The sequence below is a fragment of the Dipodomys spectabilis genome, unplaced genomic scaffold (genome assembly GCF_019054845.1).
Source record: "Dipodomys spectabilis isolate Male_0828 unplaced genomic scaffold, ASM1905484v1 ptg000073l, whole genome shotgun sequence".
Taxonomy (NCBI): Eukaryota; Metazoa; Chordata; class Mammalia; order Rodentia; family Heteromyidae; genus Dipodomys; species Dipodomys spectabilis.
In genome coordinates this window covers 3,657,361-3,678,723 of record NW_024870750.1, presented here as the reverse complement: position 1 = coordinate 3,678,723, position 21,363 = coordinate 3,657,361, and the positions used below count along the sequence as shown (strand labels likewise).

The following is a 21,363-nucleotide window of genomic DNA, read 5'->3' as shown; positions in this document are numbered from 1 at the left end:
AGAAGTTAAGCACCATAAAATTAAAAATAAGATTCTAAAAATGTCCTTTAACTTATTTTCATATACATAGTATTATTCCAAGAGGATCTCTGATGGTTGACAGAAGAATACATATGGAAGTGACCTTTACAGGAATAATTCTCTAAAACAAAATACTGATAGAATTAAAAACAAACAAACAATGCTCAAGTGCACAAGAAATTGAATAAATCAAAATGAGTCTTTTCCATTAAAGGTAGAAAAGATACATTTTTCTGTTGTTAAGGGGAAAATACTACCAATACCTTTAAACAAGAAATATTTTTAGCCACAGTAAGATTTTGCTAAAATCTTTCCTAAAAGCTTTGAGAACCAGGAACAGGAGGAGTAATGTTTAAACAGAGCAGCACTTCGGCAGCCTCTCTAGTATTTACCCTGGAGACTTGTCAATGAACATCAAAAACAAATCAAGATCCCCAGAAAAGTATTCTTCTTTCAGTAGATTAAAATAAACTATTTCTAGAAGAAATTATTTTCAAGTGTTTCAGAAAAAAAGCAAAGAAAATAAGTTTAGAGGGAAACCTAAAGAATTCTGTAATCCCCAAGAAAAGCTTGAGGGACTAGGATATAAGCAGAAATACATGTGGAGGGTTGATATTGTTGAGTTTCCTTAGTTTTTTTTTTTTTTTTTAAATATTTGGTAAGAAAAAGTCTGTAGGCCATGGACTGTTCAGGAAGCTTAAGAAATTACAAACTGGGAAGTGGTGCTATGGCTCAAGTGGTAGAGTGTTTACCTTGAACGGAAAAGCTGAGGGACAGTGCCCAGGCCCAGAGTTCAAGCCCCATGACAGACAAAAAAAAAAAAAAACAAAAAAAACCCAAACTGTTCTTCAGTAATTCTCATCCTTGAGGACACACTAAAGTTGCCTGAAGTTTCTTATTTCTCATACCACTGCCTGGATCCCACCCAAGGTCAATTAAATTAGAATCCCTGGTATGTAGCCCAAGTATTAATGTTTTTTTAGAGTTCCCAGAGGTTCTATGGGAACTTTAAAAACATTTAGCTAGGTTATTTAGTGAGTTGAGAGCCACTAAATAACCTACAAAAATGCCTCCCCAAATCAAGAATGACTAAGTATACTATGTACTTGAAAGTCAATGGTGACAGGAAATATTATTATTTCCAGGAGAAAATTATTTTATTAATTCATGCTGCTTTCTCTGGTGCATAGCCTGCAATGTACAATGCTAAAAACCTATATCAAGATAATAATAATGCCATTTACTCAGTACTTACTTGGTACCAAGCACTGAGCTTGGCAAACCTCCATCTCACCCTACTCTACTAACTGCCTTGGGCAAACACATTATCACTAACCTTTTTTTTTTGGGTCCAGTCGTGGGGCCTGAACTCTGGGCCTGGGCGCTGTCCCTCAGCTCTTCAGCTCAAGGCTAGCGCTCTACCACTTGAGCCACAGTGCCACTAAAGGCTTTTTTCTTTTTGCTTATGTGGTACTGAGGAATCAAACCCAGGGCCTCAGGCATGCAAGGCAAGCGCTCTACCACTGAGCCACCTTCCCAGCCCTATCACTAATCTTTTTATTCTGAAGACCAGTAATTGAAGACATCTGACAAGGACAGACTTACTTGCCCATCATAGCACAAGTAGATACTGAAACCAACATTAGCATCTTCATGTGTCTGAGCTTCTTTTACTTTTTTTTAAGTCATATGTATTTATGTTTGAAAATGTAATAGCCACATGCTTCACAGATTCTAGAGTATAAATTTACAAGTAACTATCACTTAGCTATCTGTTCCCATGTAAGTAGTTTCTTAGTTATCTTTCTAAAGTTATTCAAGCGAACACCTGAAAATACCATGTATAGGTACCATGTATCTGGGGCTCACTCCACTTCATTCTAATAGCAGCATACGTCACACATTACTTTTCACATGGCTTTTTTTTTGAACCCCAAGTTAACAGTACAACATATGCTTTTCAACATATATTATTTTTTGGAGGTATAAGGATTTTAATCAGGGCCTTCAACTTGAGCCACATCTCTAGGGTGTGTGTGTGTGTGTGTGTGTGTGTGAAAACTGGGCCTGGAGGCTGTCCCTTAGTGTGTGTGTGTGTGTGTGTGAGTGTGAAAACTGGGCCTGGAGGCTGTCCCTTAGCTTTTTCACTCAAGGCTAGTGCTTTACCACTTAAGCCATTTGTAGCTTTTTGGAGGTAATCAGAAATAAGTGTCTCACAGATTTTCCTGCCACAGCTGGCTCCTAAACATGACCCTTAGATCTCAGTCTTCTGAACAGCTAGGATTACAGGCATGAGCCACCTAGTTTGTTTTTAGATAGGGTCCTATACTTCTGCCTGGGCCAGACTCAGATTCAGATCCTTTTACTTCCATCTCCTGGGACTACAAGCATGTGCCACCATGCCTGCCTGTATATACAGTCTTAAATCAATTTTTATACTACACATTATTCTGTTGTACCACGTACAATTAGTGCTTTTTTTTTTTTTAAAAAAAGAATTCCTTAGAGGTATTAGATTAATTCTAATTATTTGCTGTTATAAAAATATTAGAGATCTAGGGCTGGGAAGGTGGCTCAGTGGTAGAGCGCTTGCCTTGCATGCATGAAGCCCTGGGTTCGATTCCTCAGCACCACATAAGCAAAAAGAAAAAAGCCGGAAGTGGCGCTGTGGCTCAAGTGGTAGAGTGCTAGCCTTGAGCTGAAGAGCTGAGGGACAGTGCCCAGACCCAGAGTTCAGGCCCCACAACCGGACCCAAAAAAAAAAAAATATTAGAGATCTAATTTCTGGAGTATATAAGACAGATAATTGCACTGGCAAAATACATACCTTGATATCAAAAGTCATGCCCTTTCCACTGCTCCATGCACACTACCTCAGGCTTCTAAGAACCAACTCACAGCCAGAATCATGATGATTTATATTTATTTTATTCAAAAACATTACCTAAGTTATGCTTTTCATTTTGATAAAAAATTAGAAATGGCTTCCCTGAATGTGTTCAAAGACCACAAAATAGTCTGAGAAATGGATTTAAGTGAAAGACATCCATGATCACAGTTCTGGCTCTCATTTCCACTCAGAAGGTGTCTGACTCAGAGGACTCCGTGTCCTTGCACAGAGACTGAGAGTCATTCTCCATATTCACAGAGGGCAGCGTCACGGACATCTTGGCAGGTGCTCTTTGTGAAGTGAAGAGTGGTACTACCTCGCCACCTGCACAGAGGAGAAACTCAATCAGTGGACCAGCATGCTCCCCGCCTTAACGCTATACAAGGGCTCATCTCCAAGCAAGAATGTGCAGGAGGGAATGTCTTTCTTCAAATTGTTTGGAATTTGTCAGACAGATAAATCACCCCTTTCCCTCTTCCCACCTTCACTCCTAATGGGTGACAGACATCATTTAAAAAATATACAGTGCTAATAGTTGTGGTACAAATGACCAATGTTAGATAAGATCAGGTAGGGCTAAGAACATAATCTCTGAAATCCAGAGTTCATCTCTTACTGGCTGTCTGGCTTTGAGAAAGTTATTTTACTATTCAAATCTCACCTTTCATGCTTGAGGCCCTGGACTTAGTCCCCAGTACAATGATAGAAAAAAACTAGCCATGCACTGGGCACTGGTGGCTCACGCCTGTAATCCTAGCTACTCAGGAAGCTGAGATCTAAGGATTGTGGTTCAAAGCCAGCCCATGAAACTTTTATCTCTAATCAACCACCAGAAAACCAGAAGTGGCACTGTGGCTCAAGTGACAGAGCACTCTCCTTGAGCTGAAGAGCTGAAGGACAGTTCTCAGGCCCAGAGTTCAAGCCCCATGATAGACAAAACAAAAGCAAAAAACAAAAAAACAAAACTAGTGAGCCGGGTGCCGGTGGCTCACGCCTGTAATCCTATCTACTCAGGAGGCTGAGATCTGAGGATCTCGGTTCAAAGCCAGCCCGGACAAGGAAAAGTCCGTGAGACTCACCTCCAATAAACCACTAGAAAACCAGAAGTGGCGCTGTGGCTCAAGCAGTAGAGCACTCACCTTGAGCTGAAGAGCTGAGGGACAACGCCCAAGCCCAGAGTTCAAGCCCCACGACCCACCCAAAAAAAAAAAAAAAACTAGCTATGCTTGTCATAAAAGGCTGCTACTATCACTAGTTACCATTAAGTAAAGTAAGAATTTGCTGTTATAGGAAAAACTTTTTATTTTTTAAGGAAATAAGATATGAGCCCTGTTAAAAAAAGCATTTGAAGGCTGGCATGGTGGGATATGCCTGTAATTCCAGCACTCAGAAGTCTGAGACAGGAGGATTTCAGTTTGAGGACATTCTGGGCTACACAGAGAGACTTTGCTACACCAAAACAAAAAAGTGGGGTATAGCTCAGTGGCAGGTAGAGCAACTAGTATACAAAGGCTCTGGGGATGTGTGAGTGAAGGAATCAAATTGGAAGTCAAAGGCTGCCAAAGAAATTGGCTTTTCCTCTTAACTAGAAAGAAACTCAGGAGTATGTCATTAGTAATTCTCACTATTCAGCACATAAGAATGATAGACACCCTAGTAATTTACAGCAGTTATATAAGGAAGGATATGTTAAAGGAGAAAAATATTGATAAGCATTGAAATGGTCATTTAAATACTGACATATGACTTAGAAAGCATTTTCTGAAACATATGTTTTTCTTTGGTATCTTTACATTTAACTAAATACTGGAAAAAAAAATCCATCCCAAGGAATGAAAATAATATACTAGCTATTTCAGAGAGGAGGGCAGGCAGAGAAGTGACAGTTCGAATGAAGAATGTATATATATATATATATTTAAAAACCCTGCCTATCCCTGAAGTCACTCCTCTAAGCTTACAGAACATTACCTAAGAATACAAAGAATGTCAACTTTGTATTATTAAAAATTCTCATTTTAAGTTTCCTGTATTGACCACAGACAATAAGAAACAGCTAAAAAACAACTGAACTTTATCAGTCTTAAAACTATTTCTGCGTTACAGTAATCTTTCTAAAATTCCTTTATGTTTTTCATGTCATTTCCACAATAATAAAAGGGAACTTTCCATTAAGTTTTTATAGGGGCCACAGTAAAAGCAGATTGTTTTGAAGATTTCAATGATGACTCAATCACAGCTGTCTAAAATGATCAAGATACTTATAAACAGAAAATTCCTTTCATATTAGGAAGTCTGACAAAGATTATTTTAAACATTATACCATTCCTTTGTTATTTGTATCAACTTTGTTTTTCAAAAGAAAAAGACAGAAAAGAAAAAAGATAAGATTTCACATTACTTAGTAATATCAGAAACTACAAACACTAATAGTGGAAGTAAAGGTATGGCTCAAGTGATAGAGTGCAGGCTTTCAGTGGAAAAAACGCTAAAAACTACACTAGAAGTTTTTATAGACATAAACATTATTGAAAGTCTTATATTTTACAGATCCATGATATGGGGGTACAAAAATAATCAAAGGAAGCATCCATCATCAGAACTTACTTTGGTAATAAAAAGCACACAATTATGACTAAATCCTACACCAAATTAATATTCCATTCATTCAATTCTTTTTTTAATTTTTTTTAGTTGGTTATGGGGTTGGATTCAGGGCTTGGGCATTGTCCCTTAGCTCTTTTGTTCAAGGCTAGCACCCTACCACTTTAAGCCAGAGTGCGACTTCCAGTTTTCTGGTTAATTGAGGATAAGAGTCTCACAGAGACTTTTCAGCTCAGGCTCACTTTGAACTATGATCCTCAGATCTCAGCCTCCTGAGTGTTATGTCTGCATAGGAGAACAGCCCCTCCACCCCCCTTCATCTTTTTGCTTTACACTTCGTTTTTTATTTGCATTTAAAATAACCTTTAGAAAACCTCTTAAGCACCTCTTTAATGCAATGTAATAATCTTTTGTAACATTCACCCATTTTTTAACTTTGTCTGCTGGCCACAAGCAGCACTGCTTCTGGTTACAATTAAAGTCAAAAAGCAAATAATTTCAGGAAATATCAAAGCCACTGGGAATGTGGCTTAGTGATAGAGTGCTTGCCTAGCATGCATGAAGCCCTGGGTTCAGTTCCCCAGTACCACATAAGCAGAAAATGCTGGAAGTGGAGCTGTGCTCAAGTGGTAGAGTGTTAGCCTCGAGCAAAAGCAGCTCAGGGACAGTGCCCAGGCTCTGAGTTCAAGCCCCAGAACTGGCAAAAACAAAACAAAACAAAAAACCAGAAGTACTTTAGTTTGATAGAAAAGACTACTTTTTTCCCCACAGTGTAGGTGCTCTCTCACTGTGAGAGGGGAAAGGGGGGAGGAGAGAGAGAGAGAGAGGGAGAGAGGGAGAGAGAGAGAGAGAGAGAGAGAGAGAGAGAGAGAGAGAGAGAGAGAGAGAGTTTTAGCTAAGGGAATTCAAGCCCAGGAGAGCCAGCCTTCAAGAGGGAACCCTTAGAGGAGGATCCCTGGGACCCAGCCTGCACCACAATCTCCAGAGCACAAGCCAAAGAGTAGGGGCATTGAGGCTTTATGTAGTCTGATGAGGATGTGGGAGTCTGATAAGGATGTAGAAGGGGGTCACAGCAAGGACATAGAAGGGGGCCTGTAAGGATGCAGAGTCAAATTCTCAATTCAGGCATCCCCCCAATGAGAATAGACTGGCCAAAAAGGTGTAGGGGGGTCCCTCTGATGTGGTACGTCAAAAAAAAAAAAAGAACGGAGGGCCTGTAGACAGAAGTTACTCACAAGACAAGAAGACATAAAGAGGAGACAGTGTGGTGGATGCATAGCCAGTAATATTAAAAGAGACAAGTCTGAGGTGGGGTTCCTTAAGCTTTTGGCAATTTGGGTCTGAGGAGGGGCGGCCAGAAGGCAAATTGACCCTCAGGGAGAGAGAAGAGGAAGGGATATAACAACTCCTGACACTATCCCCTCCTGGGTTTTGGCATCAGATGTTAGGTTTGCCAAAAGGAGCCTGCCCATGTGGTGTAGGCAGAAAAGAATTTATTGGGGGGAGGGCAAACTGTCAGCTCACACAAGACGGAGGCATGCAGAGCTGGAAGAGAAAAGAGAGAGAGGAGCGGGACCTTGTGGTTGAGAGGGATTATATAGGGAAAGGTGGGGAGGTGTGACCACAGTGGATGTGGAAGTGATTTCAGAGCCTGAGAACCTCTCAATGTCTAAAGGAGGCAGGACCAGGGCAGTTCAGGAAGTGATCTTGGCAGATGAGGAAGTGACCTCGGAGTCTGGGGTCCTTTGCTGACTCACAGTCAGGTGGATTGACAGTCCGGTGATTGTGTGTGTGTGTGTGTGTGTGTGTGTGTGTTAGGATTACAGGTGTGAGCTACTGGCACCAGCTCCTTTCTTTCAATTATAATGTTATTTTTTTCCCCTAACGTCCCAAAGAAAAATGTTGCTCCTTAAGGTACTTATCTGCCAAAATGTCAAATTCTTTTGACTTCTAATTTCATAAAAGAACTTTATTGCCTTCTCAATTACCCTTAAATAAAAGCCATAGCTGTAAGCAGGAGAAAAGGAGAGAGTGGTTAACAGTGTTTAAAAAGAAATGCACTCATAACTTATGTAACTGTATCTCTCCTGCCTATCACCTTTACAATAAATTCAATCAATCAATAAAGCCATAGCTGATAACCAAAAAAAGAACTTTATATGTACTTTTATTTTCTATTATATGCCTAAATTTTTTGTTTTTTTAAAATTTTTAAGAAATCACAAGTCACAAGGAAGATATTCAATTCAGTCATTGAAAAGTTATTTCTTTCAATTATTGCCTTGTATGTGTATAACAATTCGAAGTTTTGTAAAGATTTTTCCCTCATTCTCTTATTTGACTCTCGCAATAATTCTGGGAAACAGACAAAGTAATCAAAATAAAAGTGGGCTTGAAAAAGGGATATGCTGGGGTTAGGAGGCAGGCACTAGGCCTGAGTTCAGTCCTCAGTACAACAATAAAAATCAAATAAAGACTATCCTGTGCTGATTCATTAAGCACTGTACGTATGGAAGCCACAGGTTTGGAGCTCAGATGATGTCAAGAAATAGTCTTCACTCTCAGGACTCATCATCTCAAGTACAGGGATGCTTAGTTTAAATTAGGTGCAAGTAGCAGTTGAGCAGGGACTTTAAAGATGTTGAGAAGGTAATAAGGAAAAAGAAAATAAGATGAAATCAGAGCTCTCAGTGAAGTATGGAGGTCAGGTCTGGCCGGTGCCATATTGGCCACATGGTGGATGGTAGGGTCTGGCATCTTGTCTTTATGCTGGAGGAAGGACCCCCCCCCCCCCATATCACCTGCCTCCTAGGTGACGGGCATGCCCGGACCCCTGGAGGCAGGGGCAGGCACTTGGCTGATAGGTTACTGAATCTGTCAGTCTAGTGCCTGGGACTGGGAATTTCCTGAGGATCTGCCACCTGTGCATACCTATTTAGGTCCAGACCAGCCTAGCACCAGGACTTCATGCCACGTGTGTCTCCGTGATGGTGTCCTGTGTCCTGTCTCCTGGCTCCTCTTCAGTCATCATGGAGTCCCAATTCAGCTCTCCACTGGAGCTGAATTGGCTTGTTGGTATTTTTTATTTCTTTCCTCTTTAGCATGTTTCCTAGCTGTGTTATGTGTATTTGCATGCTGCAGGCCTTTGTAACAACTGGCGGCTTGCAGCCCATTAACTGTATAAGAAAGACTCCAATATTCTATATTTTAAAATGTGGCTTCTGGGATGATTTACCTTACAACATCAGAACTGAGCTGATGCTGTAATTCTAGCTGTTAGGAACTCTTAAGGATCTCAGAAGACAGCCCAGGCAGCAAAGTCTGTGAGACTCATCTCCAATTAATCATCATAAAATAAAGCTGGAAGTGGAGCTGTGACTCAAGAGATCAAGAGCTGCCTTGAGCAAAAATGCTCAGGGACAATGCTCATTCCTTGAGTTCAAGCCCCATGACCAGTGTGCACGTGCACATACACACACAGCTTTCAGTACTCTGATAGCAAAGATAAACCGGAAAAAGGTAAGATATAGTTCAGTGGTAGAGCACTTGCCTAGCATGCACAAGACCCTGGGTTTTATCCTCAGCACCACAAGTGGAAACAAAACAACAAAAGCCTCAAAATACAGACTGAAGGAATGATGACAGATGAGGCTCTAAAGATGATCAGGAACCAAGCTCATGCATAATGGGGAATCACAAAAGATTTCGAACAGAAGAATAATCTGAGCAAATGTAAAGCTGGTGACACACACCTATAATCCTAGCTACTCAGGAGGCTGAAATATGAGGGTCATGGTTGAAGCCAGCCTAGACAGACAAATTGGTGAGATTCGTATCTCCAATCAACTAGCAAAAAGCTGCAAGTGGAGGTGGGACTCTAACAGTTCTATAGAAAATAAGGAGGGAGGACAAGGATATGTGGCCATAGTCTATGGAAGACTTGGTAGACTCTACCAGCAGAAATACAGTCTAATTATTTGGGAAGTGTACAGAGGTGGGGAGACACTGGGACAATTGATTTCTTTGATGAGTACGAATGTTATTTGACAAGATGTACCAATGGACTTTCCAGCAGGCAACTGAAGTCAAAGATTTCAGACGTTAGGGCAATTTTAGAGACAGAATGGACAGATATCTACATGGAAAAAATAATTAGAGTAATGGGAACTGCAGTCACTAGGGAATAAAAATAGAATGAGAACACAATGAGTGAAAAATGAGAATAGAAACGTGGCAAAGAAAAGTGAATAAAGAACATAAAGGAACAAAGTGGAGTGGCAGAAAGATGAATGGGAAGAAACTTAGAAAAGTAGAGTCACGCAAGAAATTGGTAGATCTGATTCTGTAACTCACCATCTTTGCCCTACACTAAATTCTTTAATTACCTGCAATACAAATTCTGGTTGTAAAAGGCAATTGAAGGAAGTTCCGTTTAAGCAGTGGTACATAGTGACAGGACAACTAAGGGGAAAAACAATGACAAAGTTTCAAGCACAAGTCACTATGACAGATGAGGGCTAGGGAACAAATGAGGTCTGCAGTCCACTCTGGTACATTCCACACTGTCAGTGTAAGGCTTCTGCAGGGTGGAGGAAAATGTGAGAAGGATAAGAGCATGGATCCTGGAACGTAGCAGACGGGATGACTCACTTAATATTAGGCATTACTTTGGACTCTGGAGACTGCAGCATGGAAGAAAACAAAGACTTCAATCTTGCTGACTTCACATGTTAGTTGGGTGTAGGACAAGGATAACAAGAAAGTTGATATATGTTAGGATGTGACAGGTGCTTTAGAAAAGCAGTTTCTCATCTATAAAATAACATCAGAGGTTATTATAAGAATTAAATAGTGCTTTACCTAGGGCTAGCACATAGAAAACAAGCCAGTCAGCTCTTCCTTTTCATGTAAATAGATGTAAATGGCCAGGAGCTATCGTAGAGAGGCAAGGACCCTTCAGGTGGACAATTAAAAGACACTCAGCTTTGGGGAAGGGAGCAGGAATAGTTCACTGACATATACTAAGAAAAAATTTAAAAAAGAGCACTTTGGAAGGCCTCCAAATAGTTTTGCTATTATTTTGAGCTGCAGTTAACTGCATTTTATTTTACTATTGTTATTATAAAGGTGATGTGCTAAAGGGTTACGGTTACGTGCGTCGTCAGGTAAAGACTACATTTCTTTTAGGACAATTGCCACCCTTTCCCTTGCCTTATTTTAATCAACAAGTTATATCACTAAATTTCACCATCTTACCTAAATGTGTTTTATACTACACACTTAGGTGACTTTTAAAAGTGTTCATTAAACAAGCACAAATTTAGAACTTTAAAAAATGCATCTTTTAGACAGGGAACCTTAAAAAAGCAAAACTATCACTTTGATTATTGTTAACAGGCAAAAAGGGTAACATTCATATTGAGTTATGTTGGTCAGAGTTTAGGGCTTTTTTTCTTTTTAAGAAAAAGACATAATATTTTTAATAAACCACCATTAAAGAAAATATAAATCTACTTACATAAAATGTAGTTTGATGCTCTTAAAATTTTACTTTTAAAAGTTTCACAGTCAAGTTATTACTCTATGATGTAATTGTTTCAACAGCTGTTTTCTGACCTAAAAATGGTTCCTCCATTCCCTGGGTTTACCCAGGGAAGGATTAAGCTGAAGATGCCACAGTCAAACCACATGACTGACACTTCCTAAGACACGGTATGTAACACACTTTTAGACATTAGACAACTTTTGCTTTAAAAATATTGAAAATTAGGGCTGGAAAGCTGGCTCAGTGGTAGAGCACTTGCCTTGCATGCACAAGGGCCTGGGTTTGATTCCTCAACACCACATAAGCAAAAAGAAAAAAGCCAGAAGTGGTGCTGTGGCTCAAGTGGTAGAGCGCTAGCCTTGAGCTGAAGAGCTGAGGGACAGTGCCCAGGCCCAGAGTTCAGGCCCCACGACCGGACCCCCAACCCCCCCCCCCAAAATATATATATATATTGAAAATTGGGCTGGGAAGGTGGCTCAGTGGGAGAGTGCTTGCCTTGCATGCATGAGGCCCAGGGATTCCTCAGCACCACATAAACAGAAAAAGCCGGAAGTGGTGCCGTGGCTCAAGTGGTAGAGCACTAGCCTTGAATTGAAGAGCTGAGGGACAGCGCCCAGGCCAAGGCTTCACAACTGACAAACTAAATAAATAAATAAATAAAATCGTAAGAACGGACATGTTTTCTGTTCTTTGCTCTCATGTGTTTATAAAATTAAGGAACAGAAAAGCTAAAATAATTTTTTCTAAGTAACAGAGGTAATTATATGAGATTTTTAACATCTACTAAAGGTGTTGTTTACATGTATTTTTAAACTATAAGACTTCTAAAAGCTTTCCAGATTTAGACAATACAATTCAACAGGTTTTAGACTGACTTTACTCCTTAAATAATGAGTCTCCATTATTATATCTCTGCTATTTGCAAATGAGAGGGACCCAAACAAGGTATTGTTTTAAAGCTACAGGACACAAGCAAAAGTAAATGGTTCCTCTGTAGCTCCATCTCAAACTCCTCATTCCAACCAAGGGACTCTAGGTGGCACAAGTCATATATAGGAATTTATGGTGGTGTTACAAAATGATTAGCTGGTGGAATGAATTTTTTGCCAGTCCTCTGGCCTGGGTGCTGTCCCTGAGCTCCTCTTGCTCAAGGCAAGTGCTCCATCACTTGAGTCACAGTTCCACTTCCAGCCTTTTCTGTGATTAATTAGAGATAAGAATATCAAGGAACTTTTCTGTCTAGGCTGGCTTCATACCACAATCCTCAGATTTCAGTCTCCAGACTTGCTAGGAATACAGGTATAAGCCACCATTGCCTGGCAATGGTGGAATGAATTTTGATTGTACCTGGTTTGGGTTTTTCCATGTGTAGTGTCTTTTCTCCGTCCCCCCTCTCCCCTGCCCCCCCCCCCCAAGGTAAAGGTGATAGAGCATGTGGCATAAACATGCCATGGGAAGAAGGCAGTTTAGCCCATGTCTGCCATCTTGGTTGTCTTCATATGTATAGTTTCTTATAAACTGTATATTTAAAATACAATTAAGCCAGGCATCAATAGGCTCACACCTGTAGTCCTTGCTACTCAGAGCTGAGATCTGAGATCTGAGGCTCACCATTTGAAGCCAGCCAGGGCAGGAAAGTCTGTGAGAATCTTATCTCTACTAAATTACTGCCCCTCAAAAAAGAAAAGCCACAAGCAGAACTGTAGCTCAAGTGGTAGAGCGTTAGCCTTGAGCAAAAAGCTCTGGGAGAGCACCCAGGTCCCAAGGTCAAGCCCAAGGACAGGCAACACACACATCACACACACACACATACACACATGCATGCATACACATACACGCACTACAATTAAGAAAGTAGACACGTGTAATAATCATTAAACCAAGTATGTGATGGATCTTAACACAGGGTCAGTGGACAGCTGACTGAAAAAAAAATCTATGTACACGCTGAAATTTTATAGGAATTATTTTCATGTAGGCAGTTTGGGAAGGAGATAGGTGGTCACAGCTTTCAGTGTCTTAAAGGGGTCTGACTCCCCAGCTTATAAGAATCATTGGCTACTGGGGGTGGGAAGGTGGCTCAGTGGTAGAGTGTTCGCCTAGTGTGCATGAGGCCCTCAGTACCACATACACAGAAAAAGCCAGAAGTGGCACTGCGGCTCAAGTGGTAGAGTGCTCACCTTGAGCTGAAGAGCTGAGGGTCAGCACCCAGGCCCAGAGTTCAAGACCCATAACCAACAACAACAACAACAAAAAAAGAATCATTGGCTAACATCCAAGCCCCCATGGGCAAGCAAATCATGTTCTGCATTGTTTTCCCAGCAGTTCCTCTTTCATTAATTGTAGATGCTTTATTTTCTAAAGGCAACTTGATTGCAGCACTTACCAAATTGCACAGTAATTATTTCTTTATGCCTGCGTCATTTCTTTTGGACAGTATAGTTCTTTGGTCTGGACAGGGATTGATAGCCTTTGTTTTAAAACACCTACTGGGCACAGGCAGTACACTCCCTTGTAGTCTATTGCTTGTTAAATAAATACCCCATTTAACCAGCAACTATCTGATTTGCTGCTTTAGTCTACAGAGCTGTGGTATGATGCTGGACCCATTCTGGGCATTGAAATGAGTGTGGAGTCAAATAAACTGCTTCTTTCTAGAAAGTCTATGGTTCTTCTTGCTAACAGCTTGGTTGCAGTCACACTGACTTGTCTTTAAAGTTAGCTATTAGTTCCAGCAGTGCAGTTGCTTCCCAGCTGTGTGTGGAAGTTAGTGTTTCAGCTGTGTTTTATTGGGTTCTTGAGGCATTTTTTTCCTGTCCACCTTCATCTTATCCGCTCTTGCTTCAATTCCTTATGTAAGCAAGCTGCTAAACTCCCCTGCTGGATTCAGTTCTCCTCACATACTTAAGGCAGCCTGCAGATTTCGCAACATCCTATCAACAATTGAGAACAAATACTACAGGTCCCAATGAAGAAGGTGCCTGGTCACTGTGAGGTTAAGTATGGTGGGTAATGTTTTATTTGACTCTGCTTTCCATCATCTCAGTTAAATATTTTTTTCTTTCATGTTTAAAAGGGTGTTTTAAAATGTTCTAACAGTCTTATCCTAAAACATGTTTTAGATGCATAAATCCTATTACACTTTTTTTTTTGAGGTTGCTATTGCTTCTGTTTTTCAGATGATTTGACAAATGCTTATTTTAAAATTTACAATTTAAGAAAAAAAATAAAAGTAGTTCCTATAGGAGGAATAAATGTACCAGCACCTGTAAAAACAACTCCAATTCTTTTTTTCTTAAAAAAGAGCAATAGTTAATGTGGAAGATTTGTTTCTTCTTATGCCAGGTTCCAGCTGCTTCACTTTGTTTAAAACTGGCTTCAAAGTTTAAACACTATCCTGTCCCAACAAATAGCTTCTCTTAGATAGAATTATCTCCAGTACTGTCCTCAGTGCTCTGAATACGACACCTGCAGCCTTCTAATTCAACATTTTATAAACTGCCCAAAGGAAAAGATGTGTTTTTTTTTCTGCTGTCCCTAACTTATGCCTTTTGGAGAGCTGAGTATTTAGTCCGTGAAGGAGGTCCCAAACCTCGGTGAACTTATATACATTTCAGAAAATTTGAAAGTTCTTCTAAAAAAATGAAAATCAGTATTTTTATTGTGCAGATGAAAAGAAAAAAAAGAAATCACAAGGAAAAGAAAAGGTTTGAACGGCTTCAAGTTCAAAAATTCTCAAGGTTAAAAAAAAAAATCTTATCTTTAAATACAGATGCACGGTACAAACTAGGCTCAATTTGTGTCCTATCTGTATCACCTGGCAAAGTTACATAAAAATTTTTTTTTCAGAGAAAATCAGTTAAGCATACAACCAAAGGCACTCTGTCACCTCTCATAAAAGAAGGAAGTTAAACGGTTAAATGTGAGTGACTCAACAGAAAAATAACCACCTAAGGGATAGTTATTCATGAGCTGAAGATGAGAATTTGGGAAAGAGGAAGCAAAGGAGATAAGTAAACTTGTAATTAAATAAAAATGTAAACTATATAAAATTTTTAAAAATTGAAGAAAAACTCATGATCTGCTTCATCTAATGTTAAATTTCTTTTTAATGGATTCTCTTAAAGATTTAATCATTACAAAAAGTAGTTTACAACTTCCTTCTCTTTTGACCAGCCTGGGACAAACTGTTCAAAATAATCTATACAAAACAACCAATAAAGTTATCAGGGAGAAAAGAAAAGCAACAAATTATTTTAAGCAAAGCAAAAATTTAATATTAAAATGAGCAGCAAGGAAAACAACAATGAACAACACCAAATCTCTTTTCTTGGCTAAAGAATTAGAAAGCAGAAAAAAAGTTCAACGAAGAGAAATACTAGCATGTATACAGGTTGAGCATCCCTAATCAAAAAATCTGAAAACAGAAAATGCTCCAATGGGCCAGGTGCTGGTGGCTCCTGCCTGTAATCCTAGCTACTCAGGAGGCTGAGATCTGAGGCTCACAGCCAGCTAGGGCAGAAAAGTCCCTTTGAGACTTAATCTCCAATTAACCACTCAAAAACCAGAAATGGAGTGATGTACCAAAGTGGTAGAAGGTAGCCTTAAGCAAAGGAGCTGAGGGACAGCACCCAGACCCTGAGTTCAAGCTCTATGACCACCACCACCAAAACAAAATGCTCCAGAGGATGGACCTGGAATAAATTATGTTAAGTAAGGTTAGCCAAGCTCATAGATAAAAGGTTCATATTTTCTCTCATATGTGGAAGCTAGATCTAAAATACTCAGAGACAAGACTCTAGGCATTCACTCTTCAGGAAGGAACACAAACACATTATGCCTATCTATCTATGTGCTCTGATCATATAAAATAATATTTATTGAAATGAACTCTAGGGAATGGAAGAGATTTTTCTTTGTTGTTGTCTTTCTTTTTATGTCTTGTTTGTTTGTTTTTGGGTGGGTAAAGGGAACGCTCAGATGTGGAGGGACAAAGGGTGAACAAATGCAGCAGTGGTACTCACTAGACATTATGTTGAAAATGAACTGTACAACTTGTAGATGGAGAGGGGAGGGAAAAATCATGAGAGAGTGAGGGAAGGGTGACATTGCCCAAAAAGAAATATACACATTAACTGACTTATGTAACTGAAACTGGTTTGTATGTCACATGTATAATAATAACAACATTTTTTACAAATGCTCCAAAATCTGAAACTTTTTAATTCCACAGGTGTAAAATTCCATAACCTCACGTGAAGACAGTCAAAACTCAGGCACATTAAAAAGATTTTATAAAAAGATTTTCAGGCCATGTGCTCGGGTATACATGAAACATAAATGAATTTTATGTTTAGACTTGGATCCTATTCTCCAAAGATTTTACATACAAATATTCCAAAAATTAAAAAATTTTAAAACTGCAACATTTCTGGTCCCACACAAAAAGAATGTGGTTAAGAGAAGATACAACAGGGCCTGGACCTATATTGATGTCATGCTGTTAATTTGTGCTTAGAAACAGAGCCAATCAACAAACTCTGTGTATGTTACTTCAAACAAGTATTTTTCCCCTCTTTTTTTCTGGTGCTGGGTTTGAATCCAGATACCACACTTGCTCTGCTTGCTTGGCTCATGCTTTACTGTTTGAACCATACCTCCAGCTCTGCCCTCTGCTGATTATTTGGAGATGAAATCTTATGACTTGTCAGCCTGGACTGGCTTTAAACTGTAATACTAGGCATCTCAACCTTCTGAGTAGCTAGGATTACAGGAACAAACCGCCAACATCCAGCTTCAAATTCTTGGGACACAGCCATAAGGAAAAAATTTATAATGTAGTACAATCAGTATCCTTTTTCTAATTTTTTCTAAGATTAAAAAAAAAATCAGCCAGGTATGGTGGCTCACACCTGTAATCCTAGCTACTCAGGAGGCTGATCATGGTTCAGAGCCAGCCTGGGAAGGAAAGTCCTCCATGAAGATCCTTATCTTTAATTAACCACCAGAAAATCAGAAGTAGCGCTGTGGCTCAAAGTGGTAGGGCGCTAGCCTTAAGCAAAAGAGCTCAGGGATAATGCCCAGGCCCTGAGTTCAAGCCCATGGTCAACAAAAAGAGAGAAAGAAAGAAAGAGAGAAAGAAAGAGAGAAAGAAAGAGAGAAAGAAAGAAAAAGTTGTAGTTCAAGGTTTCACGTCACATGAATTTCAGACAGATTTTATAAGAAGGTAAAATATTGCAATGAACAAGATTATCGGCATTTCTTATTTCATTACACTGAGCAATATAGTCTCATTGTGGTAAGCATTCATGTTAAACTATTATACTAAGATTATATACTATGATATATAATACAATTAAAAAAATAAACAATAAATAATATAATATACTAAACTTAAATTAAAAATTAAATACATTAAAATATGAAATGCACAGTATAGATCAATGAACAAAAACAAAGTTCTAGAGGAAAATGTAGTTTTGTAAGCTTAAGAATATGGTAAATACAAGATAATTGTATATTTGAAATCTAGAACTAGATCATTGAACATGCAACTGTGATAATACTTTTTACACGTTTTTTAAATGCATGAACGATGTTTATAGTGATGCTAAGTATTAGATGCTATCTCTCTCACTTCCTTAGGCTCCCAAGAGTTAGAGAAAGAAAGAGAAGTTACTTCTTGGACCCTCCAGTTTAACAGCTGCCTTTCAGAGTCTATGCAGGACAAAGCACAGACAGTAAAAACATGAAAACAAATGTGTCGGCACTGTGGCACACAGAGATCCTAACATTGAATATCCGTTTGTTTGCATCAAATAAAATAAAATGGCAGTCTTTTCTGAGTCTTAGATTCTCCCAATATAAATGCAACCCTGGCCTGAATAATCGGGCTTATTAAGAATCTTAAAGAGTATGTCACACATATAAGTGATGTACATAAACAGTAATTTCAGTACACCCTTGGTATATGTGGGTATGTTTCCAAGGAGACCAAGGTTGGGGAAACGCTCAGGATGCAAGGTTCTGTGCCAAGGATACTTGACTGACTTTTCCCATACCAGCACCTAACACTAAAAGCATGCTGACAAAGCTCAAATTTTCATTTATCACTTCAATTAAGAATATTAACTTTTGCCTTACTTTTTGGGCATCATTTGCTTTTGGAGGCAGATTTTCACAAAGATAAAAGCAGATCCCACAATGATTTAAACACAAACTGAGATGAGAAAATGCCTATTCGATTTATACATTCCTACTATCATTTTTCTAGAAATTCTGAGTAGGTAGTACTCACTGGAACTTAGATCACAAAATATCCATGAATGTAATTTACTTTTTTATCTTGACCACAGAAAACAGACTTGTTAACTTTTATTTAAATGTCTTAAGACAACACAAAATAAAGAACGAGTGATGTTGGAGTCAGGAAGACCAGGGAACCAGGGGTACTGAGACCCGGTCACCTGTTCACATTCTGCCTCTTCTACACAGTCACCTGATTTCAACACTTTAGACTTTCGTTTGAAGAATCAGAGTAACTGCTCCCCAATGGCGCCAATTAAAAGCCAGCTATGGGGCTAGATGCAATGATTCATGTCTATAATTCCAGCTACTCCAAAGGTGGAGACCAGGAATTGTGGTTTGAGGCCAGCATGGGCAAAAATTAATGAGATTCCCTCCTAGTATCCAGAGATGGTGGTTCATGCCTCATCCTAGCTATAAATAGGTGAGGGCAAAACACATGACTCTCCCACACATGGACCTGTCCCCTGACTTTAGAGGTCCTTCAGACTAGCCCAACGCAAAGGATCTCTAGACTGGCTGCTTCCCCACCAATACCCCAGAATCAGCAGGAAGTAAGAAAAGCAGCTGGTCCTTTGCTGTTGTTCCTTTTCTCTAACAGCAGTTAGGGTTGCCTCTTCAGAGGAGGTAAAAATGACAGAAGTTAGTAGAAAAGCAGCCAATCTGGGATAAGCAGGCCTATATAGCTTGCTCATAACAGGATATGCTGATACACCAGAACTGATGGGACCAAGGATATGGGGGCAGGGAGCTACAAAAAAAATGAGGAAAAAAAGGACAAAAGAATGAGGACATAAGGACAGGCAGTAAATCTTTGGCATCACAACCTTACAGAACACAGAAAGGAGGTCTACCAATCGGAAAGCCCTTTAATTCTCACTGTTTAACCCAAGACCAAGCTCTCCAAGGAAAACAGGATGGCAGAGGACAACCCAAGATGGCAGACATGAACTACATTGCCATCTTCCCATGGCTTCTCTATGCCAAATACTTTCTTTCTCTGTCAGATTTCATTTTTAATAAACATTTCCATCACTACTCCTAAAACAACAACAACAAAAACCTGAAAACAACTAAAACAAGGAGGACTGGAGATATGGATCAAGTGGTAGGGCTCCTGCCTAGGAAGCATGACACCATGAGTTCAAAGCCCAGTACTATTAAAAAAAAAAAAAATAATGGATTGGGAATGTAGCTCAGTGATCTAGCTTTTGCTTAGCAGGCATCTAAGGGAAGGGAAGAGAGAGACAGAGACAAAGGAAAGAAAGAAAGAAAGAAAGAAAGAAAGAAAGAAGAAAGAAAGAAAGAAAGAAAGAAAGAAAGAAAGAAAGAAAGAAAGAAAGGAAGGAAGGAAGGAAGAAAGAAAGAAAGAAAGAAAGAAAGAAAGAAAGAAAGAAAGAAAGAAAGAAAGAAAGAAAGAAAGAAAGAAAGAAAAGAAAGGAAGAGAGAGAGAGAAAGAGAGAGGAGAAGAGAGGAGGAGGAGAGAGGGAGGGGGAGAAAAGGAGAGAGGGACAAAGGGAGAAAGGAAGGAAAGAAAGAAGCAAGCAAGAAAGCTGTGCTTTATAACGTTCGTACTCTTGCATTTAGAATCTGTGTAATTTAAGTTAGGCGTTGGTGGCTTATTCATCAATGGTCCAGTGAATTTTGCTAAATGGTTTAAACTGTTTTTTAAGGTAGCTGTACACTAGTGATTCATGACTGTAATCCTAGCTACTCAAGAGGCTGCGTTCTGAGGATTGTGGGTCAAAGCTAGCCAAGGGCAGATAAATTAACTACCAAATTAACTACTGACTGACTGCCAAAAAAGCCAGAAGTAGAGAGCTCAAGTGACACAATACCCGCCTTGGGTGGAAAAAGTCAGGCCAGAGCACAAGACCCTGAGATCCTGCCTCAGCATCAGTAGGCGTGTATGCACATGAACATGAGTGAACACTCATGCACACACAGGGACATGCGTGCACACACACATGCATACACACAAAATTATAATTTGGGCTTAAAAGATCTGCTAGCTTTTTTTTTTTTTGTCGCTCGTGGGGCTTGAACTCTGGGCTTGGGCGCTGTCCCTGTGCTCTTCAGCTCAAGGCGAGTGCTCTACCACTGAAGCCACAGCGTCACTTCCGGTTTTCTAGTGGTTTATTGGAGATAAGAGTCTCATGGATATTTCTGCCCAGGCTGGCTTTGAACTGCAGATCTCAGCCTCCTGAGTAGATAGGATTACAGACGTGAGCCACCGGCGCCCGGCTTCTGCTAGCTCTTTAATGATCTTTAATAAGAATAATTGGCATAACAATATCTAAAACTATAAATCTTTAAATTATTGTGTTAAATTCTTTATGGATTGATTATGTAAGAAAACTATGTAGTACTATCAGACTGCAAATTTTTGCAAAACATGGATATAAAGCTCTTAAAAACAAATTTTGTGTGTGTGCCAGTAGTGAGGCTTGAACTCAAAGCTGAAGTGTTGTCCCTCAGAATTTTTACTCAAGGCTGGCCTACTTGAGCCACAGTTCCACTTCGGGCTTTTGTTTGGTGGTTGTTAGTTGGAGATAAAAGTCTCATGCACTTTGCTGCCCAGGCTGGCTTGGAACTGTGATCCTCGGATCTCAGTTTCCAGAGTAGATATGATTATAGGTGTGAGTAATTATTGTGGGCCAGCTGAAAAAAATGAGTATTTTTAACACACAAAAGGAAACATGTATTTCTAAATCCAACATGGAGTTATCTAAAATTACTAACACTCAGGGTAGCTCCACTTTTATACTACTTTGAGTTTACTGAAAAACAAATTCTAAGGGGTTTGAACTCAGGGCTGTTCCTGAGCTTGCTTGCTTTCTTTCTTCATTCTTTCTTCTTTCTTTCCTTCCTTTCTTTCTTTCTTTCTTTTTTGCTCAAGGTTAGTGGTCTATCACTTGAACCACCACTTCACTTCTGGGTTTTTGGTGGTTACTTTGAGAGAAAGAGCCTCACAAGTTTTTCTGGCTGGGCTGACTTC

General features: G+C 39.5%; 1 protein-coding gene across 1 annotated transcript in view; it reads right to left on the bottom strand.

Moving 5' to 3' along the window:
* Window positions 1–2,927: 2,927 nt before the first annotated feature.
* The window catches only part of Kiaa0586 (KIAA0586 ortholog), a 108,647-nt gene continuing 90,211 nt past the window's right edge, over window positions 2,928–21,363 (bottom strand). Inside the window, exon 30 of the mRNA XM_042682533.1 lies at window positions 2,928–3,235. Coding sequence (XP_042538467.1) covers window positions 3,099–3,235 — 137 coding nt within the window. The 3' untranslated portion in view covers window positions 2,928–3,098. The remainder of the gene's footprint in view (window positions 3,236–21,363) is intronic.